The sequence below is a fragment of the Pimephales promelas genome, chromosome 10 (genome assembly GCF_988280905.1).
Source record: "Pimephales promelas chromosome 10, fPimPro1.hap1.1, whole genome shotgun sequence".
Classification (NCBI taxonomy): Eukaryota; Metazoa; Chordata; class Actinopteri; order Cypriniformes; family Leuciscidae; genus Pimephales; species Pimephales promelas.
In genome coordinates, this window is record NC_142778.1 from 37,856,103 (window position 1) to 37,875,126 (window position 19,024).

Sequence of the window (19,024 nt, forward strand, 5' to 3'; positions counted from 1 at the left end):
TGGGAATGATATCGTTGGAATCACTTTCACGGCTGTTGGGACGATAAAAACATTGACAGCCAATCAGAATCCATCCTGGTATAAAGAGCTCGCGCGTTTAAACTAAGCCCAAAGTAATTTTGGCTTTAATTAGATTTTTCTCAATTAGTAACGTAAAAATAAACACGGTGGTTCCTGTTCTTTCCGACAACAAAGCACTCGAATGAGACTTTCGACTTTCGACTTCAGAAGTGGGACGTGACAGCACGTGACGGCAGCGTAAGAGCTTAATTAGCTGGTCCAGATGTGTTTAATTACTAAATGACTCGCTCGCTGTACTGATGGAGAACAAAAGCAAGTCAAACAGATAGCGCGCGAATAATTTCGTATCCATAGCGACCGTAGACGTCGCGAGCGCAGTCCGTTAAGATCAGAGGCAGTAACGTTAAAGTTACACAGGAAATATTAGAGCTGTCGTTGTTTATTTCTTTATTTTAGTGCGTTGTTTAAAAGTACTTTGTGTGAACCGACGATTAGTCAAGGTGCGCTCCATACCTCAACGGAACTGAACGCAGAATCCCGCTTTTAAACAAGTCGTTTTTCAACTAGTAAACCGCTTCAGAATACATCCCGCTTAACATTTATTACTCTTTTTGTTGCGTTTGTTAAGTACAAGTTGCTCACCTCAGAAAATCCCCTCAGAATCAGTCCTGCGATCGACGGATAAAACCACCCGCGATTTCACCTCAAGACATCATGCGATCGATCATCTTCAGGACCAAATCCAGTCACGTGAGTGTCAGATTCCCGCCACTTAAAAAAAAAAATATCAGAAGGCCCCGAGTGGCTTGTTGCTATGTTAGTTTTTAAATGTATTATTTATTGTAATCAATGGGGCTATTATTCAATAATCCCTTGAATTAGATGTAGCCAACATTTTTACAACCTATTAGCTTCAACAGCCTATTAGCTTTTCACAAAACAGTTGTAAAATCATCTCATTTGATTTCATAGTGTTGCAATCATGACATATCTTCAGTTTAAAATAGGGGTGCTTCAATGTAAATCTGAATCTATATACCTTTCAGATTACTGGGATTTATGGTAAAAACTATTTCAAATTAAATAGTGAATTAAATACTTAATGAAAGTTAAAATATGTAAAATAATTAATTACAGATATGATGGTGGATGTGTGTGGAAGCCATGTGACAAGATCAGATGAATTAGCATAACAGTTTAAGAAATGTACTATCTTGGCACATTAACAGAATGCATATCAAACTTTCACAACGGCTCGTCCAATCAGATTATCAGTTTTATAAATCCGATTCAACAGAAAACCAGTGCTAGAATTGGGGGGTCTCCCATAAGACACTTGGTTTTTCATTAAAACTACAATACAAGAAACATAAGATACAACAATAAAACTTTTTTCTATCAAATTGTTGCACAGCTGCTCCCAATAGTTTAAGAATCTCCTCTAAATTAGATTTGCTTGGGGGAAACATGCTGAAGTTTCCTGGAGGAACCGGCAGAGGAATCCTCACTCTCGCCTCGCGATAATTAGGTAAGATATACATTTTCTTTGATTTATGATTTTTTTTATCTTAAAACTAAATCACTAGATTATTAAAATCTTGATCTGCAAGTCTTTATCTTAAACTCACAATCCCGCTGAGATAGTGTCATGTTACAAACTCACACATCACACACAGTCAGTGTTAGACAGAAGACTCAAGACACACGTGTGTTTATGTCTTTATTTATGCATGTATAATGTTTATAAGCTAATACATGGATTTAAAGAATGCACTTAATATGTTAAGAAACCAGGTGAGATTGACTCGGTCCATCAGAATCTCGAGAGTCATTTCCATCATGTGACGTGTGTGTGTGTGTGTACATCACTACACACTCGATCCAGAGCAATATTAGTACAGAGATGATATGATGCGCATGTAGTGCGTCACGGATTGGGTTTGATGAATGAGGGTTATTGCACTGATTAGCGGATCACTAGCCTATAGAGCGGCGAAGCGCAGGAAGATTTCCACCGTGGTTTAGTGAGTGATTTACTGTTAAACAGGAACGAGTCGAGATCGGGTTCTTTCGGGTCTGCCAGCACCAGTACTGCAGTATTTGGTCACCGTATAAATAAATTAAACGCGTTTCTAAGTGGCGGATGCGCGGTTTGGATTATAGTGCGCGTATACTGACGGCTAATCTCACACAGGTCCGTCTAAATCACGTCACGTGACATCAGGCCGACGCTCCGAATGCATTGGGATTCCTGTTCCAATCCTACAGGATTACTGTATCGCCCAGAGAGTGAGAAAGAGAGAGAGAGAGAGACGCAATCATCTGCAGAGGTGTCTGCTCCGCCCATAGTGTGTCAATCACCCGGTTGCCAAGGTGATGAGCTGTCGCTCTCCCATCACAGGGAGGAGTAGAAGAAGATGTACGCGGCGGCCGAGCGAACGTTGGCGGCCGAGATCTCGGAAACCTCGTGATCGTCGAACTTGAACCAGCGCTGCTTGTGCGGGTTCTTGCAGTACGCCGTGTAATGGCCGCCGTCCATCCCGCCGTAGTGATTCTGCGGAGGAGAACATGCGTTACGGCGTCTGGAACATGTTCACGTGTGTGTGTGTTTGTGTCGTGAGGTGGGTACTCACAGATACGCCGTACAGGTTGTACTTCTTCAGGTTGTGTTTGGGCCCGATGACGTACTGCGACAGGTCCAGATTATCCAGCGGGAAGTCCACCAGCGTCTGCAGCTTCTCACGCCACCGGCCGTCGTACTTAAACCTGTTAGAAACACAAGAACACGGTTCACACGTCTGATTTTTGACTGAATTTTAGTTTAGTAATTTTAGAATGATACGAAACTTGGTAAAGGTTTTGGCACTTGCTATGTGAACACACTAAATCATGGACATGATGTGAACTGGTTTATTGGTCCTGATAACAACAGTCACACTTGTGCTCCCCGCGACGCATTGGAAATGAATGAGTTTCCTCTAGTGGAAGCGTTTGGAACTGCAGCCGAACACAGTCACTGAACACTCGTTTACTGAGATCAGCTCACACGCAGAGATTTATGGCTTTGATTTTCTCGCAGTTTTATAGAAAAAAATGTGATTTTGAAAATATATATTTCATATAGAAATTTTAAATAGTATTTTTACACATTTTTCATAACAATAAATGTAAAATTCTGTAACTTTAAGTTAACTTTTTAAAACTGTGTTCACTTGAGCAATAATCTGCCGAGTGTCGTGTTTAAGAAGAGATCAAACTTCAGTCTGTCGCTCTAAAGCATTCAAGATTTACCAGTTTAAGATGGAAATGTAATTTGAAATGTGAATGAATGGATTTTAAATACAGCATAAATATAATTTAGTACCATAAAATCCCCTGAAATACAAAATATTACCAAAGTAAAATATAGTACATTAATAACACTGAAAGCATGTTTGGGCCATGTTAGCCCAGCCGGTGAACCACAGCCCTGAGCCGAGGCGCTCGCCGTCACGCACCGCTTCAGGTGCACCAGCAGGATGGGCGGCAGCTTCCAGATCTGCATCTTCTTGATGGCGTCTCGGTGCGTCTTACAGTGGCGGCAGTAGAAGCGGTTGCTGTCGGTCAGACGCTCCTCTTTATGGAACAGCTTCAGACAGTCCTGGACACACACACACACACACACGAGACGGCAGGGTGAGCTCAGATGGACACCAGACGCAGGACAAACACTGTATTATAACAAACTCACAACTACACCAAACAAAATTATAAACGCAACACTTTTGTTTTGCCCCCATTTTTCATGAGCCGAACTCCAAGATCTAACCCTTTTTCTAAAAGGCCTATTGTCCTCAAATCGGTCTATAAATCTGTGTTAGTGAGCACTTCTCCTGTGCCAAGATCATGCATCCCCGCACAGGTGTGGCGTATCGAGATATGGCGGGTCACTGCACAGGTGTGCCTTAGGCTGCCCACAGTAAACGGCCTTTCTAAATGTGCAGTTTTGATTGTGGCCTGTGGGATGTTTAGGGCCCTATAAAATCCGTTTTATTTTTTTCCCAAATTCCGTTTTTTCGGTTTTAATTTTTGGGAATTCAGTTTTTTTTACCCTTTACTGTTATTTTAGTTGTAAAAAGAGCTTTTAATGTTGCTTTTAATGTTAATGATTAAAATGTACACAAATAAAATAGGCATTTACTCTGCGTCGTAATGCGCATACTATCCATCCCAAATGGTATGTGACATTACTGTCAATACTATTTCGGGCATAGTATGCACATTGGGACGCAGCTTCTGTCGAGCACTCTCTCGGACACACTCGGTCTCTCTCGAGCGTGCTGTCTCGTAGTCTCTCGCACGCTCTCGACTCGGACACACACACTCGGTCCGGCACCTCATAGACAGACGTGCACGGAGAGGACTTTATGTGTGCGACGAGTTTCTTAAAGGATTAGTTCACTTGTGAAAAAACTTTTGCTGATAATTTACTCACCCCGTGTCATCCAAGATGTCCATGTCTTTCTTTCCTCAGTCGAAAAGAAATTTAGGTTTTTGATGAAAACATTCCAGGATTTTTGTCCATATAATGGACTTCAATGGGAACCGGACGGTCCGAGGTCCAAAAGACAGTTAATAACAGTTTCAGATGCAGCTTCAAATGTCTTTAAACGATATCAGACGATGAATAAGGGTCTTATCATGCGAAACGATCGCTTATTTCAAAACTTATTCCAAAAATGTAACTTTTCTAAGGACAAATGCTAGCCTTGCTCTATTCTGTGAGGCGCGTTTGTAACGTCACGTAATACGTAATTACGTTCAAAAGGTCACGGGCGACGTAGCCGGAAGTACAGAATCAAAATCGTCCGACATCGTTGTTTTTCCTTTTAATTCCTTTTTTTGTAAACGGCGTTTGAGTTAGTTTGCACGTTCAACCTATGCGTTCAACTTGTAAACACTGACTCTGTACTTTCGGCTACGTCGCCCGTGACCTTTTGAACGTAATTACGTAATACGTGACGTTGCAAACGCGCCTCACAGAATATAGCAAGGCTAGCATTTGTCCTTATAAAAGTTACATTTTTGGAATAAATTTTGAAATAAGCGATCGTTTCGCATGATAAGACCCTTATTCATCGTCTGGTGTCGTTTAAAGACATCTGAAGCTGCATCTGAAACTGTTATTAACCGTCTTTTGGACCTCGGACCGTCCGGTTCCCATTGAAGTCCATTATATGGAGAAAAATCCTGGAATGTTTTCATCAAAAACCTTCATTTCTTTTCGACTGAGGAAAGAAAGACATGGACATCTTGGATGACATGGGGGCGAGTAAATTATCAGCAAAAGTTTTTTCAAAAGTGAACTAATCCTTTAACTTTTTCGCCGACGAAAGCAGAGCCGTGGAGAGCCGCTTCGCCATGCTTTCAGTGGAAACGCGGCTATTGTTTTGATGCCGTCATGAGCTGAAATGTCGCCCAGATTTGCTTCCCCGTCTCTCTGCATTTTCCCCAGACATACGTTCTTCTCCCACGCAAAAAAACGAATTTCATTCCAAATATGTAAAATTCCACGAAATTCCACGTTAACACTAGATTCCGCGTTAATTGGCCTAGATTCCCCTAGATGTTGGTCCACTCCTCTTCAATGGCTGTGTGGAGTTGCTGGATGTTGGCAGGACCTGAAACACCAGCGTATTCGACTGTGTGTGTGTGTGTGTGTGTGTGTGTGTGTGTGTGTGTGTGTGTGTGTGTGTGAGACCTGCAGAGAGCACTTGCTGCTGGCCGTCATCTCCAGCGTGAGGTACATGAAGGTCTCGAAGGTGCGGGACTTGTGCTGGCAGCTCATGCACTGGACCGTGGACTTGAACTGGCCCTGGAACAGAGCCACGATGATGGACTCGTTCAGGAGCTTGTGTTTGGACCAGGCCAGATCCGCAGCGCTCACGTCATCCAGGTGATCGATGTCCTCCTCCTTATAACCCCTGCGCTTATCCGCCTGACAGAGAGAGAGAGAGAGGCTTTAGGGTCAGTCTGTTCAATATGAAACTCATGGCGTTCCCATTACACCTTATTTGTGTGTGTACGAGTGTGTGTGTGTTGCTGGTGTTCCCACACACCTTGTTGAGGTCCTCGTGCAGTCCGTCCATGAGGAACAGCAGCAGCTCCTGCGAGTCCTGATGCTCGAAGCTGGAGAAGCGGCTGTTGATCTTACAGATGGTCCCTTTAAAGTCCTGTGGGCTGATGACCTTATACTGACCCGACCACAGCGCCTTCATGAGCACGCTGAACTCCTCCGCCACCTCGCCCTTGTGGCCCAGGATGTTAGCCCTGCACACACACACACACACAGAGTCAGGCTCCTCTGGATTCACACTGACTGATGATGTAATGCAGATTAGAGTGATGTCATACTTGTTGATGTCGTCCTGATAGTAGTTCTTGTTGAAATACTCCGCCATGGCAACGGTGTTACACAGACACTGGAGGATGGAGTTCATGTAGCAGGTGTTGCCAAGGTTACGGAGGCCCGTCAGTAACGGCCCCTGACCCCCGAACACCGGGTTCAGGTTCCGGATCTTAGCAGCCGACGGGCGGGAGATCTCCACCGTCTTATAGGAGGCCGCCAGAGGCCTGACACACACACACACACACACTCAGCATTGGTTTACATTTTACATGCAATTTTAAAAATAAGGTTGCTGTGTGTGTGTGTATGTGTGCATGAGAGTGTGTATGTCTGTGAGTGTGTATTAGTCATGCTACAATAGTCGGGTGTTGATGGTGTTCAGAAGTAACAGTGTTGATTCCATGTTATTACAAAAACAATATAGTTCAGTTAGAGAACAGACAGCACAATCAAACACTGAACGTGTCTCTAATATAGCGCTGTGTGTGTGTGTGTGTGTGTGTGTGTGTGTGCGTGCCCGTACTTGTTCTCTCTGTTGATGGTGGGCACGGCCGCTGGTCTCCTGGTGTCGTTGAGCTCCTGGCTGATGTCTGGAGACGAGTACGAGCGCTTCAGTTTAGACTGGTCTCTCTCTCTCTCCCTCTCTCTCTGCTTCTCTCGCTCCGTCTCCCTCTCTCTCTCGGGCTCCGGCTGGGCTCCGGCTGAGCTGGGCTGGATCGGCACCTGAGGCGTGTTGACCTCGGGGGGGTACAGGTGCACGCGGTTGGTGGGCGAGTGGTAATACCTGTAGGTGCCCGTCACCGTGTCCAGAAACTGCAGAGCAGAGCATCCGCGTTACACACACACACACACACACACACACACACACACCTGCTGCTGTTTCCTCTTACCTTCATCCAGCCGTCCGGCAGCCCAGGTACGGTCCGGCCCATCTCCTCACTGTGTGCTCTCATCAGAGACTCCCTCTGAAACACACACACACACACACACACACACACGTTACCTCCTGCTGAAGTGTTGTGATCTCACTGATGTGTATTAGTGTTTATCAGTGTGTGCTCAGCTGTTTCCTCAATATATGCAAACCTGTTGTGGTATTTTTATGCTTTAGAGAGTAAATACAGAACCTTTACGCTTCTGCTGACGTGTGTGTGTGTGTGTGTGTGTGTGTGTGTGTGTGTGTGTGTGTGTAAACAAGACCGGCGTATTTATTGTGACGTTATGTGGATGAAAATTGGTCTACATGAGAAATGCATACTTGACGTTTTTTGAAAATGTAAAATATTTGTGAGATGGGTAGGGTTAGTGTGTGTGTGTGTGTCACTCACAGCACTCGAGGGCACGTGTGAGTCCAGAGACATGCTCTTCATGGCCGGGTCGAGTGTGACGTCCTTCTGTGTCCTCCTGCTCTTCTCCTTCTCGTCTCGACCCGCCTCTCCCAGATCCTGCTCTTCTTCTGCTTTCTGTCTGCCCAGCCTCTTCCTCTTCTCCTCCTCCTCCTCCTCCTGTTCCTTCTGCTCCCGCTGGTGTCTCTCGGCCGCCTCTCTCTCTCTCCTGCGCTGCTCCTGCTCTCTCCGGGCCGTCTCCATCAGGCTGAGGGTCTCGGCCTGGATCTCCCGCCGCTCCTCTGCGCTGAGGGCTCGGGACGGGTCGCTCGGGGGTCCGGTGGGCTTGGTGGAGCGGTCCGGCAGAACCAGGCCGTTGGGCACCGCAGGGCTGTCGTTAGCCGGAGGCTCGTCGCTGACCTTCACACTCGCCGGCAGCTTCACCGAAGGTTTCTTCGTCCGGTCGACCTGAGGAACAAATACACAAATTACAAGCAGAGATGAACACTAAATTACAAAGTTACAAAGTTCAGGTTCAGAAATGAATAATTAAGACTAAATGTAAAGTAACACTATTTGCTTTTTAAATAGTGTGTTAAACTTTGTTAAAGCTGTTGTTTGTTGTTTCATGAAGAGTAATAGCACAGGAAACCTCTCGGAAGCAGAAATATGAGGCTACTGTCACTTTAAGACCGAATATACGGACACACATCGGTTTCTTTCTCAACGGTTCACTCATGACAGAACCTGGTGTGAGTGTGTGAATCACGGGCTGCGTTCACACACACACAACATTTCACTCGGATCGATTAGGGCGTTTACATGAAGGATTGCTAACGGATTATTTGGTTGCATGCACACGTACCCTGTGTGTGTGTGTGTTTGTGTGTGTGTGTGTGTATGACTCACCTGTGGAGTGTGTCTGGGCGAGGCGGCGGCGGCGTCAGTGGCGGTCGGCTGAGCGAGGGGTGTGTGTGTGTGTGGTGTGTGTGTGTTAGCGAGCGGTTCTGCGGGCGGGTCCAGGGTCACAGTGGAGCCGTTGATCTGCGCGGGCTCCGGCTCTTCACACACGATCACAGGCTTGGGCTCCTCCAGCGACGGGTACGTGAAGTTCACTGACATCACAGAAAACACAATCACTTCACTCAGCGGTTCATCTGGCTACTAAATTAAGTTACTGACCATTCAGACTTCAGTATGAGTGTGTGTGAGTGTGTGAGACTCACGCTGGGGCAGTGTGCTGAACTCCTGCTGTCGGGGCGGCTTTACTTTAGCGTTGCTGGTGTACATTGGGTAAAACAGCAGCCAGTTCTCGTACCCGCCCTCCAGGACCAGCGGCTCACTGCGCAGGATCATACTGCTGTCCCACTGCACACACACACACACGTCAGGCATAAGCCACACACACGTTATCCTCACACACAGTTCAGCTGCAGTGCTACAGTACCTTATAGAGAGCATCCTTCAGACTCTGTAAAGTGGTTCCCAGTCTGAGATCCGAGACGCCGCTGAACCAGTCCAGCAGGACCAGGTAATCCACGAACCCCCTGCGCTTCCAGTCCGGCAGAGAGGCTGCTGGGAGCTTCAGCTCGATCTGATTCACCGTCACCCTGCAGAGTACCAGCACATCGGAGGATTAAAGTGTGTGAGCACTGGGCAGGAAGATGACACAAATGTAAGTACTCGCTCTGACTTACAATCACCATGAAATCAAAGAGACCACTCTTGTGTTTTAATGGGATATTTTCAGTATTGTAAATGATTTATGGGTATAATGTGTTAATAATGTCGAATCAGAATCAGTTCCTCTCGCAGCATCTCTTCTCTGATGGCGAGGGCGGGGCTATAACCTGTCACTCACATGAGATCAGCCAATAGCAAACCACAACCAGCCAATCAGTTCCCCAAAAAGACACAATCAAGCCCCGCCCACATGTGTTCTTGCGTTGCACTCGGATAAACAACACAATAGAGGAGAAAATAATAATATCATTTTGTTCAATCATGTTAAATGACCCAACAGCGCATCGTAGCCAATTAGCAGCCATTTATTTACCCTATTATTTTTTTAAAGTGCACTGTAACAGATGTCTTCTTCGGTATCGTGACGCAGTGAAACAGATTAAAGAAAACAAAAAATGTAGAGCGGGACTGGTTCTGTTCCTCAGTGCTGCATCCTTGATTGGATGTTGAGAAGAAAGGGGCGGGGTTTAACAAGACCTTAACAGGTTAGGATATATTTTATTCATGCTGACTTTATGGAACATGTATAATGCTATTATTTCAGGTGGCCAAATGTGTGTGTGATGGGTCGGTTTAGGGTAAGCGGAGAGTAGGGTTGGGTATCGAGAATCGAGTATCGATTGGAACCGAGACTAACTTTTAATTTTTCCCGGAATCGTTCAAAAGTTAAAATTTCGATTCCTAGTTTCGATATTCACAGTCCGCCGAGCGGAAGAAGAAACCGCTGAACAACACCAACGAAGAAGCGTCTACCGGAAGTGTTGGCATAACCGCGCGAGTCCAAAGTGAGTCGGCGGTCCAAAGTGTGGCTTCACTTTTCTAAAAATAACGAAATCTCTGCAAAATGCAAAATTTGTGACAAAAGGAGTATTTCCTTCAGAAAGGCCGTTGGTCAGCAAGGTTAGCTAAACTTTTTTGACCCTGCCTCTTAAAAGAATCGCAATCCAGAATCGTTAGGAACCGGAATCGAAACAAGGAATCGGAATCAGAATCAGAATCGTTCAAATTCAAACGATACCCAACCCTAGCGGAGAGAATATATACTTGGACAGTTTAAAAACACTATGTCTATGGTGAGTCCCCTTAAAAGATAGTGAACCAGACAGTGTGTGTGTGTGTGTGTGTGTGTGTGTGCAGGAGACTCACCCCGGGCTCACGGCCTCCTCCGGTACGCTGATACACGTCTGTGACGGGACACACATCTGCGACTCCAGGAAGTCCTGACTGGGTCGAGTGTCCATCACCAACACACTGATACTGGGATCCTTCATCAGCCGGAACAATCCCTCAGCGCTGATGCTTCCTGCCGGGAGAGAGACAACCCTCACACACACACACGACACGACAGAGGAGCACGAGAATCCAGCGGTACGTGTGTGTGTGTGTTTGTGTGTGTGTCAAGTCACCTTTAATTTTAGTATAACACTTTTTACAACAGTGTTGACAGCAGCTTTACCGAGATAACACTCGGTAATACGAGATAAACTTATTCATTTAGTTCATTTATATATATAGCGGCTCTGGAGTAACCCGTGATGTCATCGTCCAGCTCAGTTCAGCCTCATATAATGCTGTCGATGAGGAGATCAATAATACTGATGGATATTACATCAAATGTGCCTGACTGAGAAAGTGTGTGTGTGTGTGTGTGACTGTGTGTGTGTTGCACGGTACCTTTATCACATCCAGTCCTGCTGCTGTTGGGCTCCACTTTAACCTGCCGTAAAACACACAAAGGAAAAATGAATTATTAACGCGTCACTTCAAAACATTGATGATGTCTGTAAACTTTGAGCTGTTGATCTCCAGAGCAGAGACTGAGACTGAGGAAATATGATAAGAGCTATTATATCGCTGAGGCTTATTCATTCTCACTCCTGCTCTACACACACACACTCCTGCTCTACACACACTCCTGCTCTACACACACACTCCTGCACCTTGTTGTCCTTCTTCTCTGAAGCTCTCGGTGAAGAACGTCCGTCTTTCTCAGTTTTTTCTTCTCGTCTCTTTTCCTCCTGTCGGTCTTTCTCCTCCAGCTGTTTACGCACTTCCATTTCCTCATACCTGAGAGAGACAGCAGAAGAACACAGCGCTAGTGACACACACACACACTCAGAGTGTGTGAGTCAGGGAGTCTGTGAGTGTGTGTGTGTGTGAGAAACACTGACCGGAGCTTCAAACTCTCAGATAGTTTCTCTGCCTCCTCAATGGCCTTCTTAAAGCTGCTCGGTCCGAGCATGGAGAGGAAGAACTCCTGAAACCAATCAAACAAGAGCAGTGACCGTCAAACACGTCCTCAGCTCCGTTAAAGCTCCCACAATGCACTGTGGCTGTACCTGCTGCTGCTTGAAGTCGGGCCTCTTCTTGATGAGGTCATAGACCGTCAGATACTTCATGTAGAGGACGTACGCTTTCTCCTCGTCTCGATCCAGACGACTCTCCTCCGCGGCCTTGAAGATCTTACAGGCGCTCTGAACATAGCTGGAACACACACACACACACACACACACACACACACACAGAGAAGAGCTCGAGCGGATCCTTCTAAAAGTTTCTCACTGAACGACTCGAGACAGAATAGATTTACAATCTCACACTAGATTGGCCCGGCCCGTATGTGGATTCAACACGGCCCGGCCCGGTCCACACTGTCCGGGTTTATGATGATCTTACCGTGTGACTTCATATCACGGCTTGATCTCTGCGCTTCACACTCACTTTCTGGTGCTGGTCTTCTCCGGTTTGACCTCCGCTTTCTTGTTGAGTTCCCTCAGAGACGAGGACAGGTACAGATCCTTCACTCCACTGGACACAGACGGCATCTCAGCTCATATTCCTGAAGACACATCCATGTCCATAACTTCATCATAACATCATCATTATACTCATAACTTCATCATAACTTCATCGTAATACTCATAACTTCATCATAACATCATCATTATACTCATAACTTCATCATAACATCATCATCATAATACTCATAACTTCATGATAACATCATCATTATACTCATAACTTCATCATAACATCATCATCATAATACTCATAACTTCATCATAATCATATCATGTTATCCACTACTTCATTAGAACCCTGACTGGGCGATCAGGAACTCGATCCACCAACTGACTATTTAGATAAATTATTAATAAATGAATAATCATGTCAAAATAATCAGAGTGAAAAAAAATCAAAGACATTATAGTTATTAGACCAATAACCTGATAATTTGACCAACAAAACAATAATCTGACCCCTGACAAAACTATCAGATGGATATGATAATGAGTGTACAGAAGCAGTTCTGATGATCATATTCATAACACTACAGTAAATCAATAATCGGGTGTTTATCTGTCGACTCACCCCACACACACACACACACAGCTGGACGAACGCCTCCGGACAGATCCTGGAATCGGCATAAACCGCAGACCCGCTCGGGAAACTGACGTTTATCCACAATAATGACAGTAAACACTGAAACTGCTCGATCAAACGCGGAAGTCGAAGGATTTAAAGTCCGGAAGCTTTATTTAAACACACACTGCGGACAAACAGAAGTTTAGATGTCAACACGCACACACACACACGATGTCTGTATCACCTATGTGTGTTGTCCTGCTCATTAGACACTGGTTTCTATCAGCATCACTGACACTATCATATGTTGTTCGTGAACTGTAGTGTTATTAATATCAGTGTCTTAAGCGGAGATTATTATTGTTCTGTTGCGCACTTCAGTCAGCTGACTGACTCACAGCACTGCGCGTGCGCGCTGCCTTCATTCTGCTTTTACAGCAGTTTTGTTTTTTAAAGAAATAAATCACGATAAAATATACAATACACTTATACATATGTATAAAATTAATAAGCCTCTCTGCAGCAGAGTGTGGATGACGTGTTCATATTTTATTTCGCGTATTCTGTATGTTCGGTCATCGATCGCGCTCGTGCCCGGCGCTCGTGCCCGCTGCGGTATTATTGTCATCTGGGTTTGTTTTCAGGGATCGGGTTCTGTTCGGTTCTGCGGGTTCTGATCTCTCACGGTAAGATGCACAGAATTCTGCGCGATAGGTTCCGCCGGATGTGGAAGTTGATCAGTTTGAGCGCATTAATGTTTCCTCTTCCTCCGGAACAACAGCGAGTTCCTGTTTATTCCGTTTAACGGGCCGCGCGCGACGCTCATCTTCACCGATGATGATGATGATGTTTTAGGCTCGAGATGAAGCTCTTCTTCACATCTGGTGTTGATATAAAGCCGCTTCTGATGAAGAACAGATTCATGTGTATAGATTCACACACTTATTCTATCATCTGAAGAATAGATGATCGATTATTCAATACATCTTTTTAGTGTTGTGAAATGACGCGTTTTCCATTATTGGACTCAGTAACTAGTTGGATTACAGTAGTTGTGTAGCCATTTAACTGGTGGAGTTATTATTATTATTACAGAACTGGTCAAACTGGTGCTGTAAGTATGACACAACTGATATGAAAACTCCTCAAACACGTTTAGGAACTGGAAGCAGTGTAATATCAGAGACTGTTCCCTCGGTCACTCACTGCAAAGGATCTGCAGAGTTTCTGTGTTAATGTGCATAACACCACTAACTGGACATTAGAGACACGATGACACGCTTTACTCAAAATTAAGAAGTAAATTAAACAAAGAATTATAAACACAAGTGTACCAGCTAAAATACTTTAATGGAAGTAAGGAAGAATCCACATTTCTCAGACTCGTCATGAATGTGAAAGCAGAAAAAGTACTTTTTATATAATTTTACTTTAGAAAACAAGACAGTGGAGATTCCCTTATTTTAGTCAAATCAAACCAAATATAATTGTATATATGAAGAGTTCAGATGCAAAAGCCTCTAAATGCCATTTGAAATTTTCTTCTTTAATGATGATTTTTATCAAACTTGTATATTTAAGTTCAGTAATTTCACTTAAATAACAATTAATAAGTAATTATCATTGCAATTTAAGTGAAATCACTGAACTTAAATATACAAGCTTGATAAAAATCATCATTAAAGAAGAAAATTTCAAATGGCATTTAGAGGCTTTTGCATCTGAACTCTTCATTTATAAAGCATGAGAAATTATAGTGTTTCCAAACATTGCATGATAAACACACGTGATGTTCCTTCCTCTGTGTGTGAGAGAGTGTGTGTGTGTGTGTGTGTGAGAGAGAGAGAAAGAGAGTGTGTTTGTTTGTGTGTGAGTGTGAGAGTGTGTCTGATGTTATGTGTTGTGACGCTGCAGATGTCTCTGGTGGATTTGGGAAAGAAGCTCCTGGAAGCGGCTCGCTCCGGTCAGGATGACGAGGTCCGGATCCTGATGGCCAACGGAGCTCCGTTCACCACAGACTGGGTGAGTGTGTGTGTGTGTGTGTGAGAGAGAGAGTGAGTCTCTGACTCCAGTATCTCCTGCTTCACTGTGGATCTGTTGGTTAAGTGTGTGTGTGTGTGTGTGTGTGTGTGTGTCAGCAGCTGGGCACGTCTCCTCTACACCTGTCGGCTCAGTTCGGTCATTACTCCACCACTGAGGTCCTTCTGCGCGCCGGAGTGAGTCGAGACGCCCGGACGAAAGTGGACCGGACGCCGCTGCACATGGCGGCCGCTGAGGGTCACGCGCGCATCGTGGAGCTGCTGCTCAAGGTGAACACACACCCGCGCTAGAAGACACACTTCTACACAATATACTGGATTAAATTAACCCAACGTGTTCTGGCCGTTCATTCGCATTCATTCGGCCTGCAGTTCCTCCCCTGGCCACTAGAGGCGCTGCAGAGAGACTCACTCCCATAGACCCGCATGTTAAAATGCCCAACTTTAAAGCAGAATAAACATCACGGCCTGGTGCTAAAAGTGGTTTTGGTCTATATTGCTAACATTGCTCTTCATGACGACTGTGAGGGGGTGAATATTTTTTTATAAATCATCCATTTAAATTATATTAAGCCTTAAAGTTCTGCATAATTAAGGGAGTGGCCACTTGAGTGACAGGTGGCTTGCCGCTGATGTCACTGCGAGCCGTGTGTTAGCGTCACATCACCTCAGCTAATCCGTCTCGCTGCACATGTTTGTTTATCCGGGAGTGACGCAGCCAAGATGGCGACGGCCGGCTCCGCCCACTTTGGGCTTCAGAAACGCTCTTCAGAAACACTACTTGGATTGAATATATATATGTGCGCACGCAGGCACGTATTCCTTCTTTACAAACTGAGCTCACCAAATGACTCGTCTGGCCTGCACTACAGAATGCTTTTCTGTGGTTTCCGCGCACCCATGCAAGCTGGAATCACTCTGATGAGGTTTTATCCGTACTGAGGTAAAGGGAATGTTCTTTGATGTTCGCCGGTAATTTTCCGCTTTAAGTGTCTCCTTTCATCATCCGGCGGAGCAACAATGCCTGTACTCATGTGTGTGTGTGTGTGTGCAGCACGGTGCGGATGTGAACGCGAGGGACATGCTGAAGATGAGCGCGCTGCACTGGGCCGTGGAGCACCGACACACACACGCCGTGGAGCTGCTGCTGCGCTTCGGGGCCGATGTTCACGCGCAGAGCAAGTTCTGCAAGAACCCGCTGGACATCGCGCTGGACAACAGCTGCCTGGAGCTGGCCGAAGTCCTGCAGGTACAACACCGGTCCTGGTCCCGCCCGGCCCGCCTCCACTGTCCCACAAACACAAACACACATGAGAATCACTTACACAAAACACAACTTCAGTAGAGGTGACATACTACGCCCATATTATATGTGTGTGTGTGTGTGTGTTTGTGTGTGTGAAATCTCAGGTCAAAATACCAGATCATGTATTATAGCTTGTCGTGTGAGCAAAAACACTCTGTTTTTGTGTGTCCCTTTAAATGCAAATGAGCTTTAGCGATCTGATTGGCTTATTGTTTTCACTTCTGGTGTGAAAGGGCCTTAACACATGCCAATATTGAACTTTTTGTTGTTGTTGTTATTAAAAATCCAACATAAGCTGAGCTCAGGTGAGAAAAAGTAACGCAAAAGTAATGTGACGCATTACATTTCATAAAAAGTAACTAAGTAACCCAATATGTTACGTTTTTTGGGGAGTAACGCAACATTGTAACGCATTCCTTTTAAAAGTGTCTGTCCGCAGCGCTGGTGATGTGTGTGTCGGTGTGTGTCAGGTGGCGATGCAGAACCAGATCAACACAAACCCCGAGAGTCCCGAGACTCTGACCATACACACGTCCACTCCGCAGTTCATCATCGGGCCGGGAGGGGTCGTGAACCTCAGCGGGATCGTCTCGCCGGGACACAGCAGCAAACACACAGGTGACGCCGCCGGACCCTGAGCGCCATGAAAGAGGCCTTTGTGCACACACACACACACACACACACTTGATGTGACGCATGACATGATTGTGCGTTTGCCCTCCGCACAAGAAAATTGCTGTTATTTGCACAAACAGAGGATCATCAAAGCCTGCGATTAGAGCGAGAGATGAGCTGATGCTCCTGATGCTGCAGTTCACAATCTCTCTCTCTCTCAGATGAGCTCATCACTGCGGACACAGTGGACGGGGCCATTCAGCAGGTCGTGAGCTCTGGAGGTCAGCAGGTCATCACCATAGTAACAGACGGCATTCAGCTGGGCAACCTGCAGACGGGCACGGGCATCAGCCAGCCCATAATAGTCACCATGCCAGATGGGCAGCAGGGTGAGTGACACGGAAGCGCTCGATATCATTTTGATTCTTAAATCCGGATCTTTTAGATGCCGATAAACGACTAAAACTCCACTAAACGATATCTGTGCCATCCCATAATCGCAATACGCTACGACACTTTTAATATGAAAGAAAGGGTTAGCTTTCGATTTCTATCAGTTTCATGATGAAGTTCAGTCAGTAAATGTGTGTTTGCGTCTCTTTAATGTTGAAGCGATCAGCTCTTTAATACTAGCAGCGAATGAACATGATGAACATCAGAAGGAATGTTGGAAGATTCAGAACAACTTCCTGAAATCAGTCATGTCTCATGTAGTCCATCCATGAGTGTGTCAACGAGTGTGAGTGAGTGTGATTGTCAGTGTGTAAGTGTTACTGTGAGTGTGTGTGTGAGTGTGTGTCACGTCACATTTATTTCTATAGCGCTTTTAACGATACAGATCGTTTCAAAGCAGCTTTACAGAGATAACAGGAAAATAATGCAACAAAGTTTGTTTCTGGAAGATCTGATCTGGATCCGGCCCGGACCCGGCTGTGTGTGTGTGTTACTCGCTGGTCTCACTCAGTGTGTGTGTGTTCCTGCAGTGCTGACGGTGTCGGACACAGAGGTCGCAGAGGAAACGGTGATCAGCGACGAACCTTCATTCAAACGGCAGCGAGTGAAAGAAGAAGACGAGGATCAGACGATAGAAACACAGGACATTCGGATCCAGCAGACGCTTTCGCTCCAGGACTTCCAGGTGCGACACACACACACACACACACGCACACACACACAGACACACACACACACGGCCCACAATCGCTCTCACACCAGCATCTGACACATAACATGTACTTGTTTTATCCAGTGATGAACATGTAAACAGTCTGTGTGTGTGTGTGTGTGTGTGTGTGTGTGACAGGAGAAAGCGTCTCTTCTGAAGCAGCTGGAGGAGGCGAACCGCGAGGCGCAGAAATACCGACAGCAGTTCCTGAAGAAGGAGCAGGAGGCCGAAGCGTACCGGCTGAAGCTGGAGGCCATCACACGGCAGAGCGGGAAGAAACACGCCTAACACACACACACACACACACACACACACTGTGCTTTCTGTGAGCGCATCAGTGTGTTCATTAGGGGACGAGCTTTGAGGTCGAGCTTTGTGTCGTGTCCGTTAGTGTTCGCATCGTTCCTCTTCCTCTTCTGCTCTTGACCCCGTCGAACTGCTTACAGGAAATGATGTCATTTGACATACAGATGGAGGACAGTGTCGTCATTAACTCCCTCTAGCGCCCCCATTCATGTTCATTCTATTCTATTATGCTTTTTCCACCATTTCGAATTTTATAGAAATAAAAGGATTAGGTTTAGGGTTCATGTCATCACAAGCATGAACTGAGGACACTAGCGCCATCTACGGCTCAGGAGATATTTTTGCTCTTAATTTCTGAACGGTATGCCCAAAAATCATAAAGTCTCTTTTAGGTCAGTGCAACACACCGAGTCAATTATTGCATGTCAACTAGTTTATTTTTGAATTTTGTCGTAAAATACTGTAGGTTAAGCGTTTCGTTGCTGAACCCGGTGTGTGTGTGTCATGGCCTGAGGGGACTCAAAAGGTTTTGAAAGATTATCTACAAACCATTCCAGCAAACACATATTACAAGTTTAATGAAATTGATAGCATGATGCCAAAATTATTGAGTGTGTTATTGTCCTCACACTGACCCACATCAGTTTGGTCACAGCGCCACCTATTGGTCAAAAGTCATAACGATTAAATCACATTGATTGTATTTGTGATTTTTTTCCAGCTAAAATAAAAAATCTCTAATGCCTC

General features: G+C 45.4%; 2 protein-coding genes across 11 annotated transcripts; one reads left to right on the forward strand and one right to left on the reverse strand.

The window, feature by feature from the left end:
- Positions 1-1,728: 1,728 nt before the first annotated feature.
- usp8 (ubiquitin specific peptidase 8) lies at positions 1,729-13,007 on the reverse strand. 2 transcript variants are annotated; one of them, XM_039680290.2, is made up of 19 exons: positions 12,850-13,007; positions 12,199-12,316; positions 11,817-11,961; positions 11,649-11,734; positions 11,418-11,544; positions 11,152-11,194; positions 10,624-10,780; positions 9,182-9,344; positions 8,961-9,102; positions 8,644-8,849; positions 7,738-8,202; positions 7,300-7,374; positions 6,933-7,222; positions 6,415-6,633; positions 6,120-6,330; positions 5,762-5,998; positions 3,519-3,661; positions 2,655-2,787; positions 1,729-2,575 (listed from the first exon to the last, which is right to left on the reverse strand). In XM_039680290.2, the coding sequence occupies exons 2-19, from the start codon at positions 12,300-12,302 to the stop codon at positions 2,417-2,419; spliced, it is 3,105 nt and encodes a 1,034-aa protein (XP_039536224.2). In that variant the 5' UTR covers positions 12,303-12,316; positions 12,850-13,007; the 3' UTR covers positions 1,729-2,416. The 2 variants fall into 2 exon arrangements, with proteins under 2 accessions (XP_039536224.2, XP_088972708.1); XM_089116582.1 differs by lacking the exon at positions 12,850-13,007 and having other exon boundaries at positions 12,154-12,259.
- A 390-nt stretch (positions 13,008-13,397) lies between these two features.
- gabpb1 (GA binding protein transcription factor subunit beta 1) lies at positions 13,398-19,023 on the forward strand. 9 transcript variants are annotated; one of them, XM_039680296.2, is made up of 8 exons: positions 13,398-13,532; positions 14,761-14,868; positions 14,985-15,155; positions 15,940-16,134; positions 16,662-16,809; positions 17,028-17,195; positions 17,790-17,944; positions 18,110-19,023. In XM_039680296.2, the coding sequence occupies exons 2-8, from the start codon at positions 14,761-14,763 to the stop codon at positions 18,257-18,259; spliced, it is 1,095 nt and encodes a 364-aa protein (XP_039536230.1). In that variant the 5' UTR covers positions 13,398-13,532; the 3' UTR covers positions 18,260-19,023. The 9 variants fall into 9 exon arrangements, with proteins under 9 accessions (XP_039536230.1, XP_039536233.1, XP_039536232.1 ...); XM_039680299.2 differs by having other exon boundaries at positions 13,399-13,532; positions 14,988-15,155; XM_039680298.2 differs by lacking the exon at positions 13,398-13,532 and adding an exon at positions 13,691-13,772.
- Position 19,024: the final 1 nt, after the last annotated feature.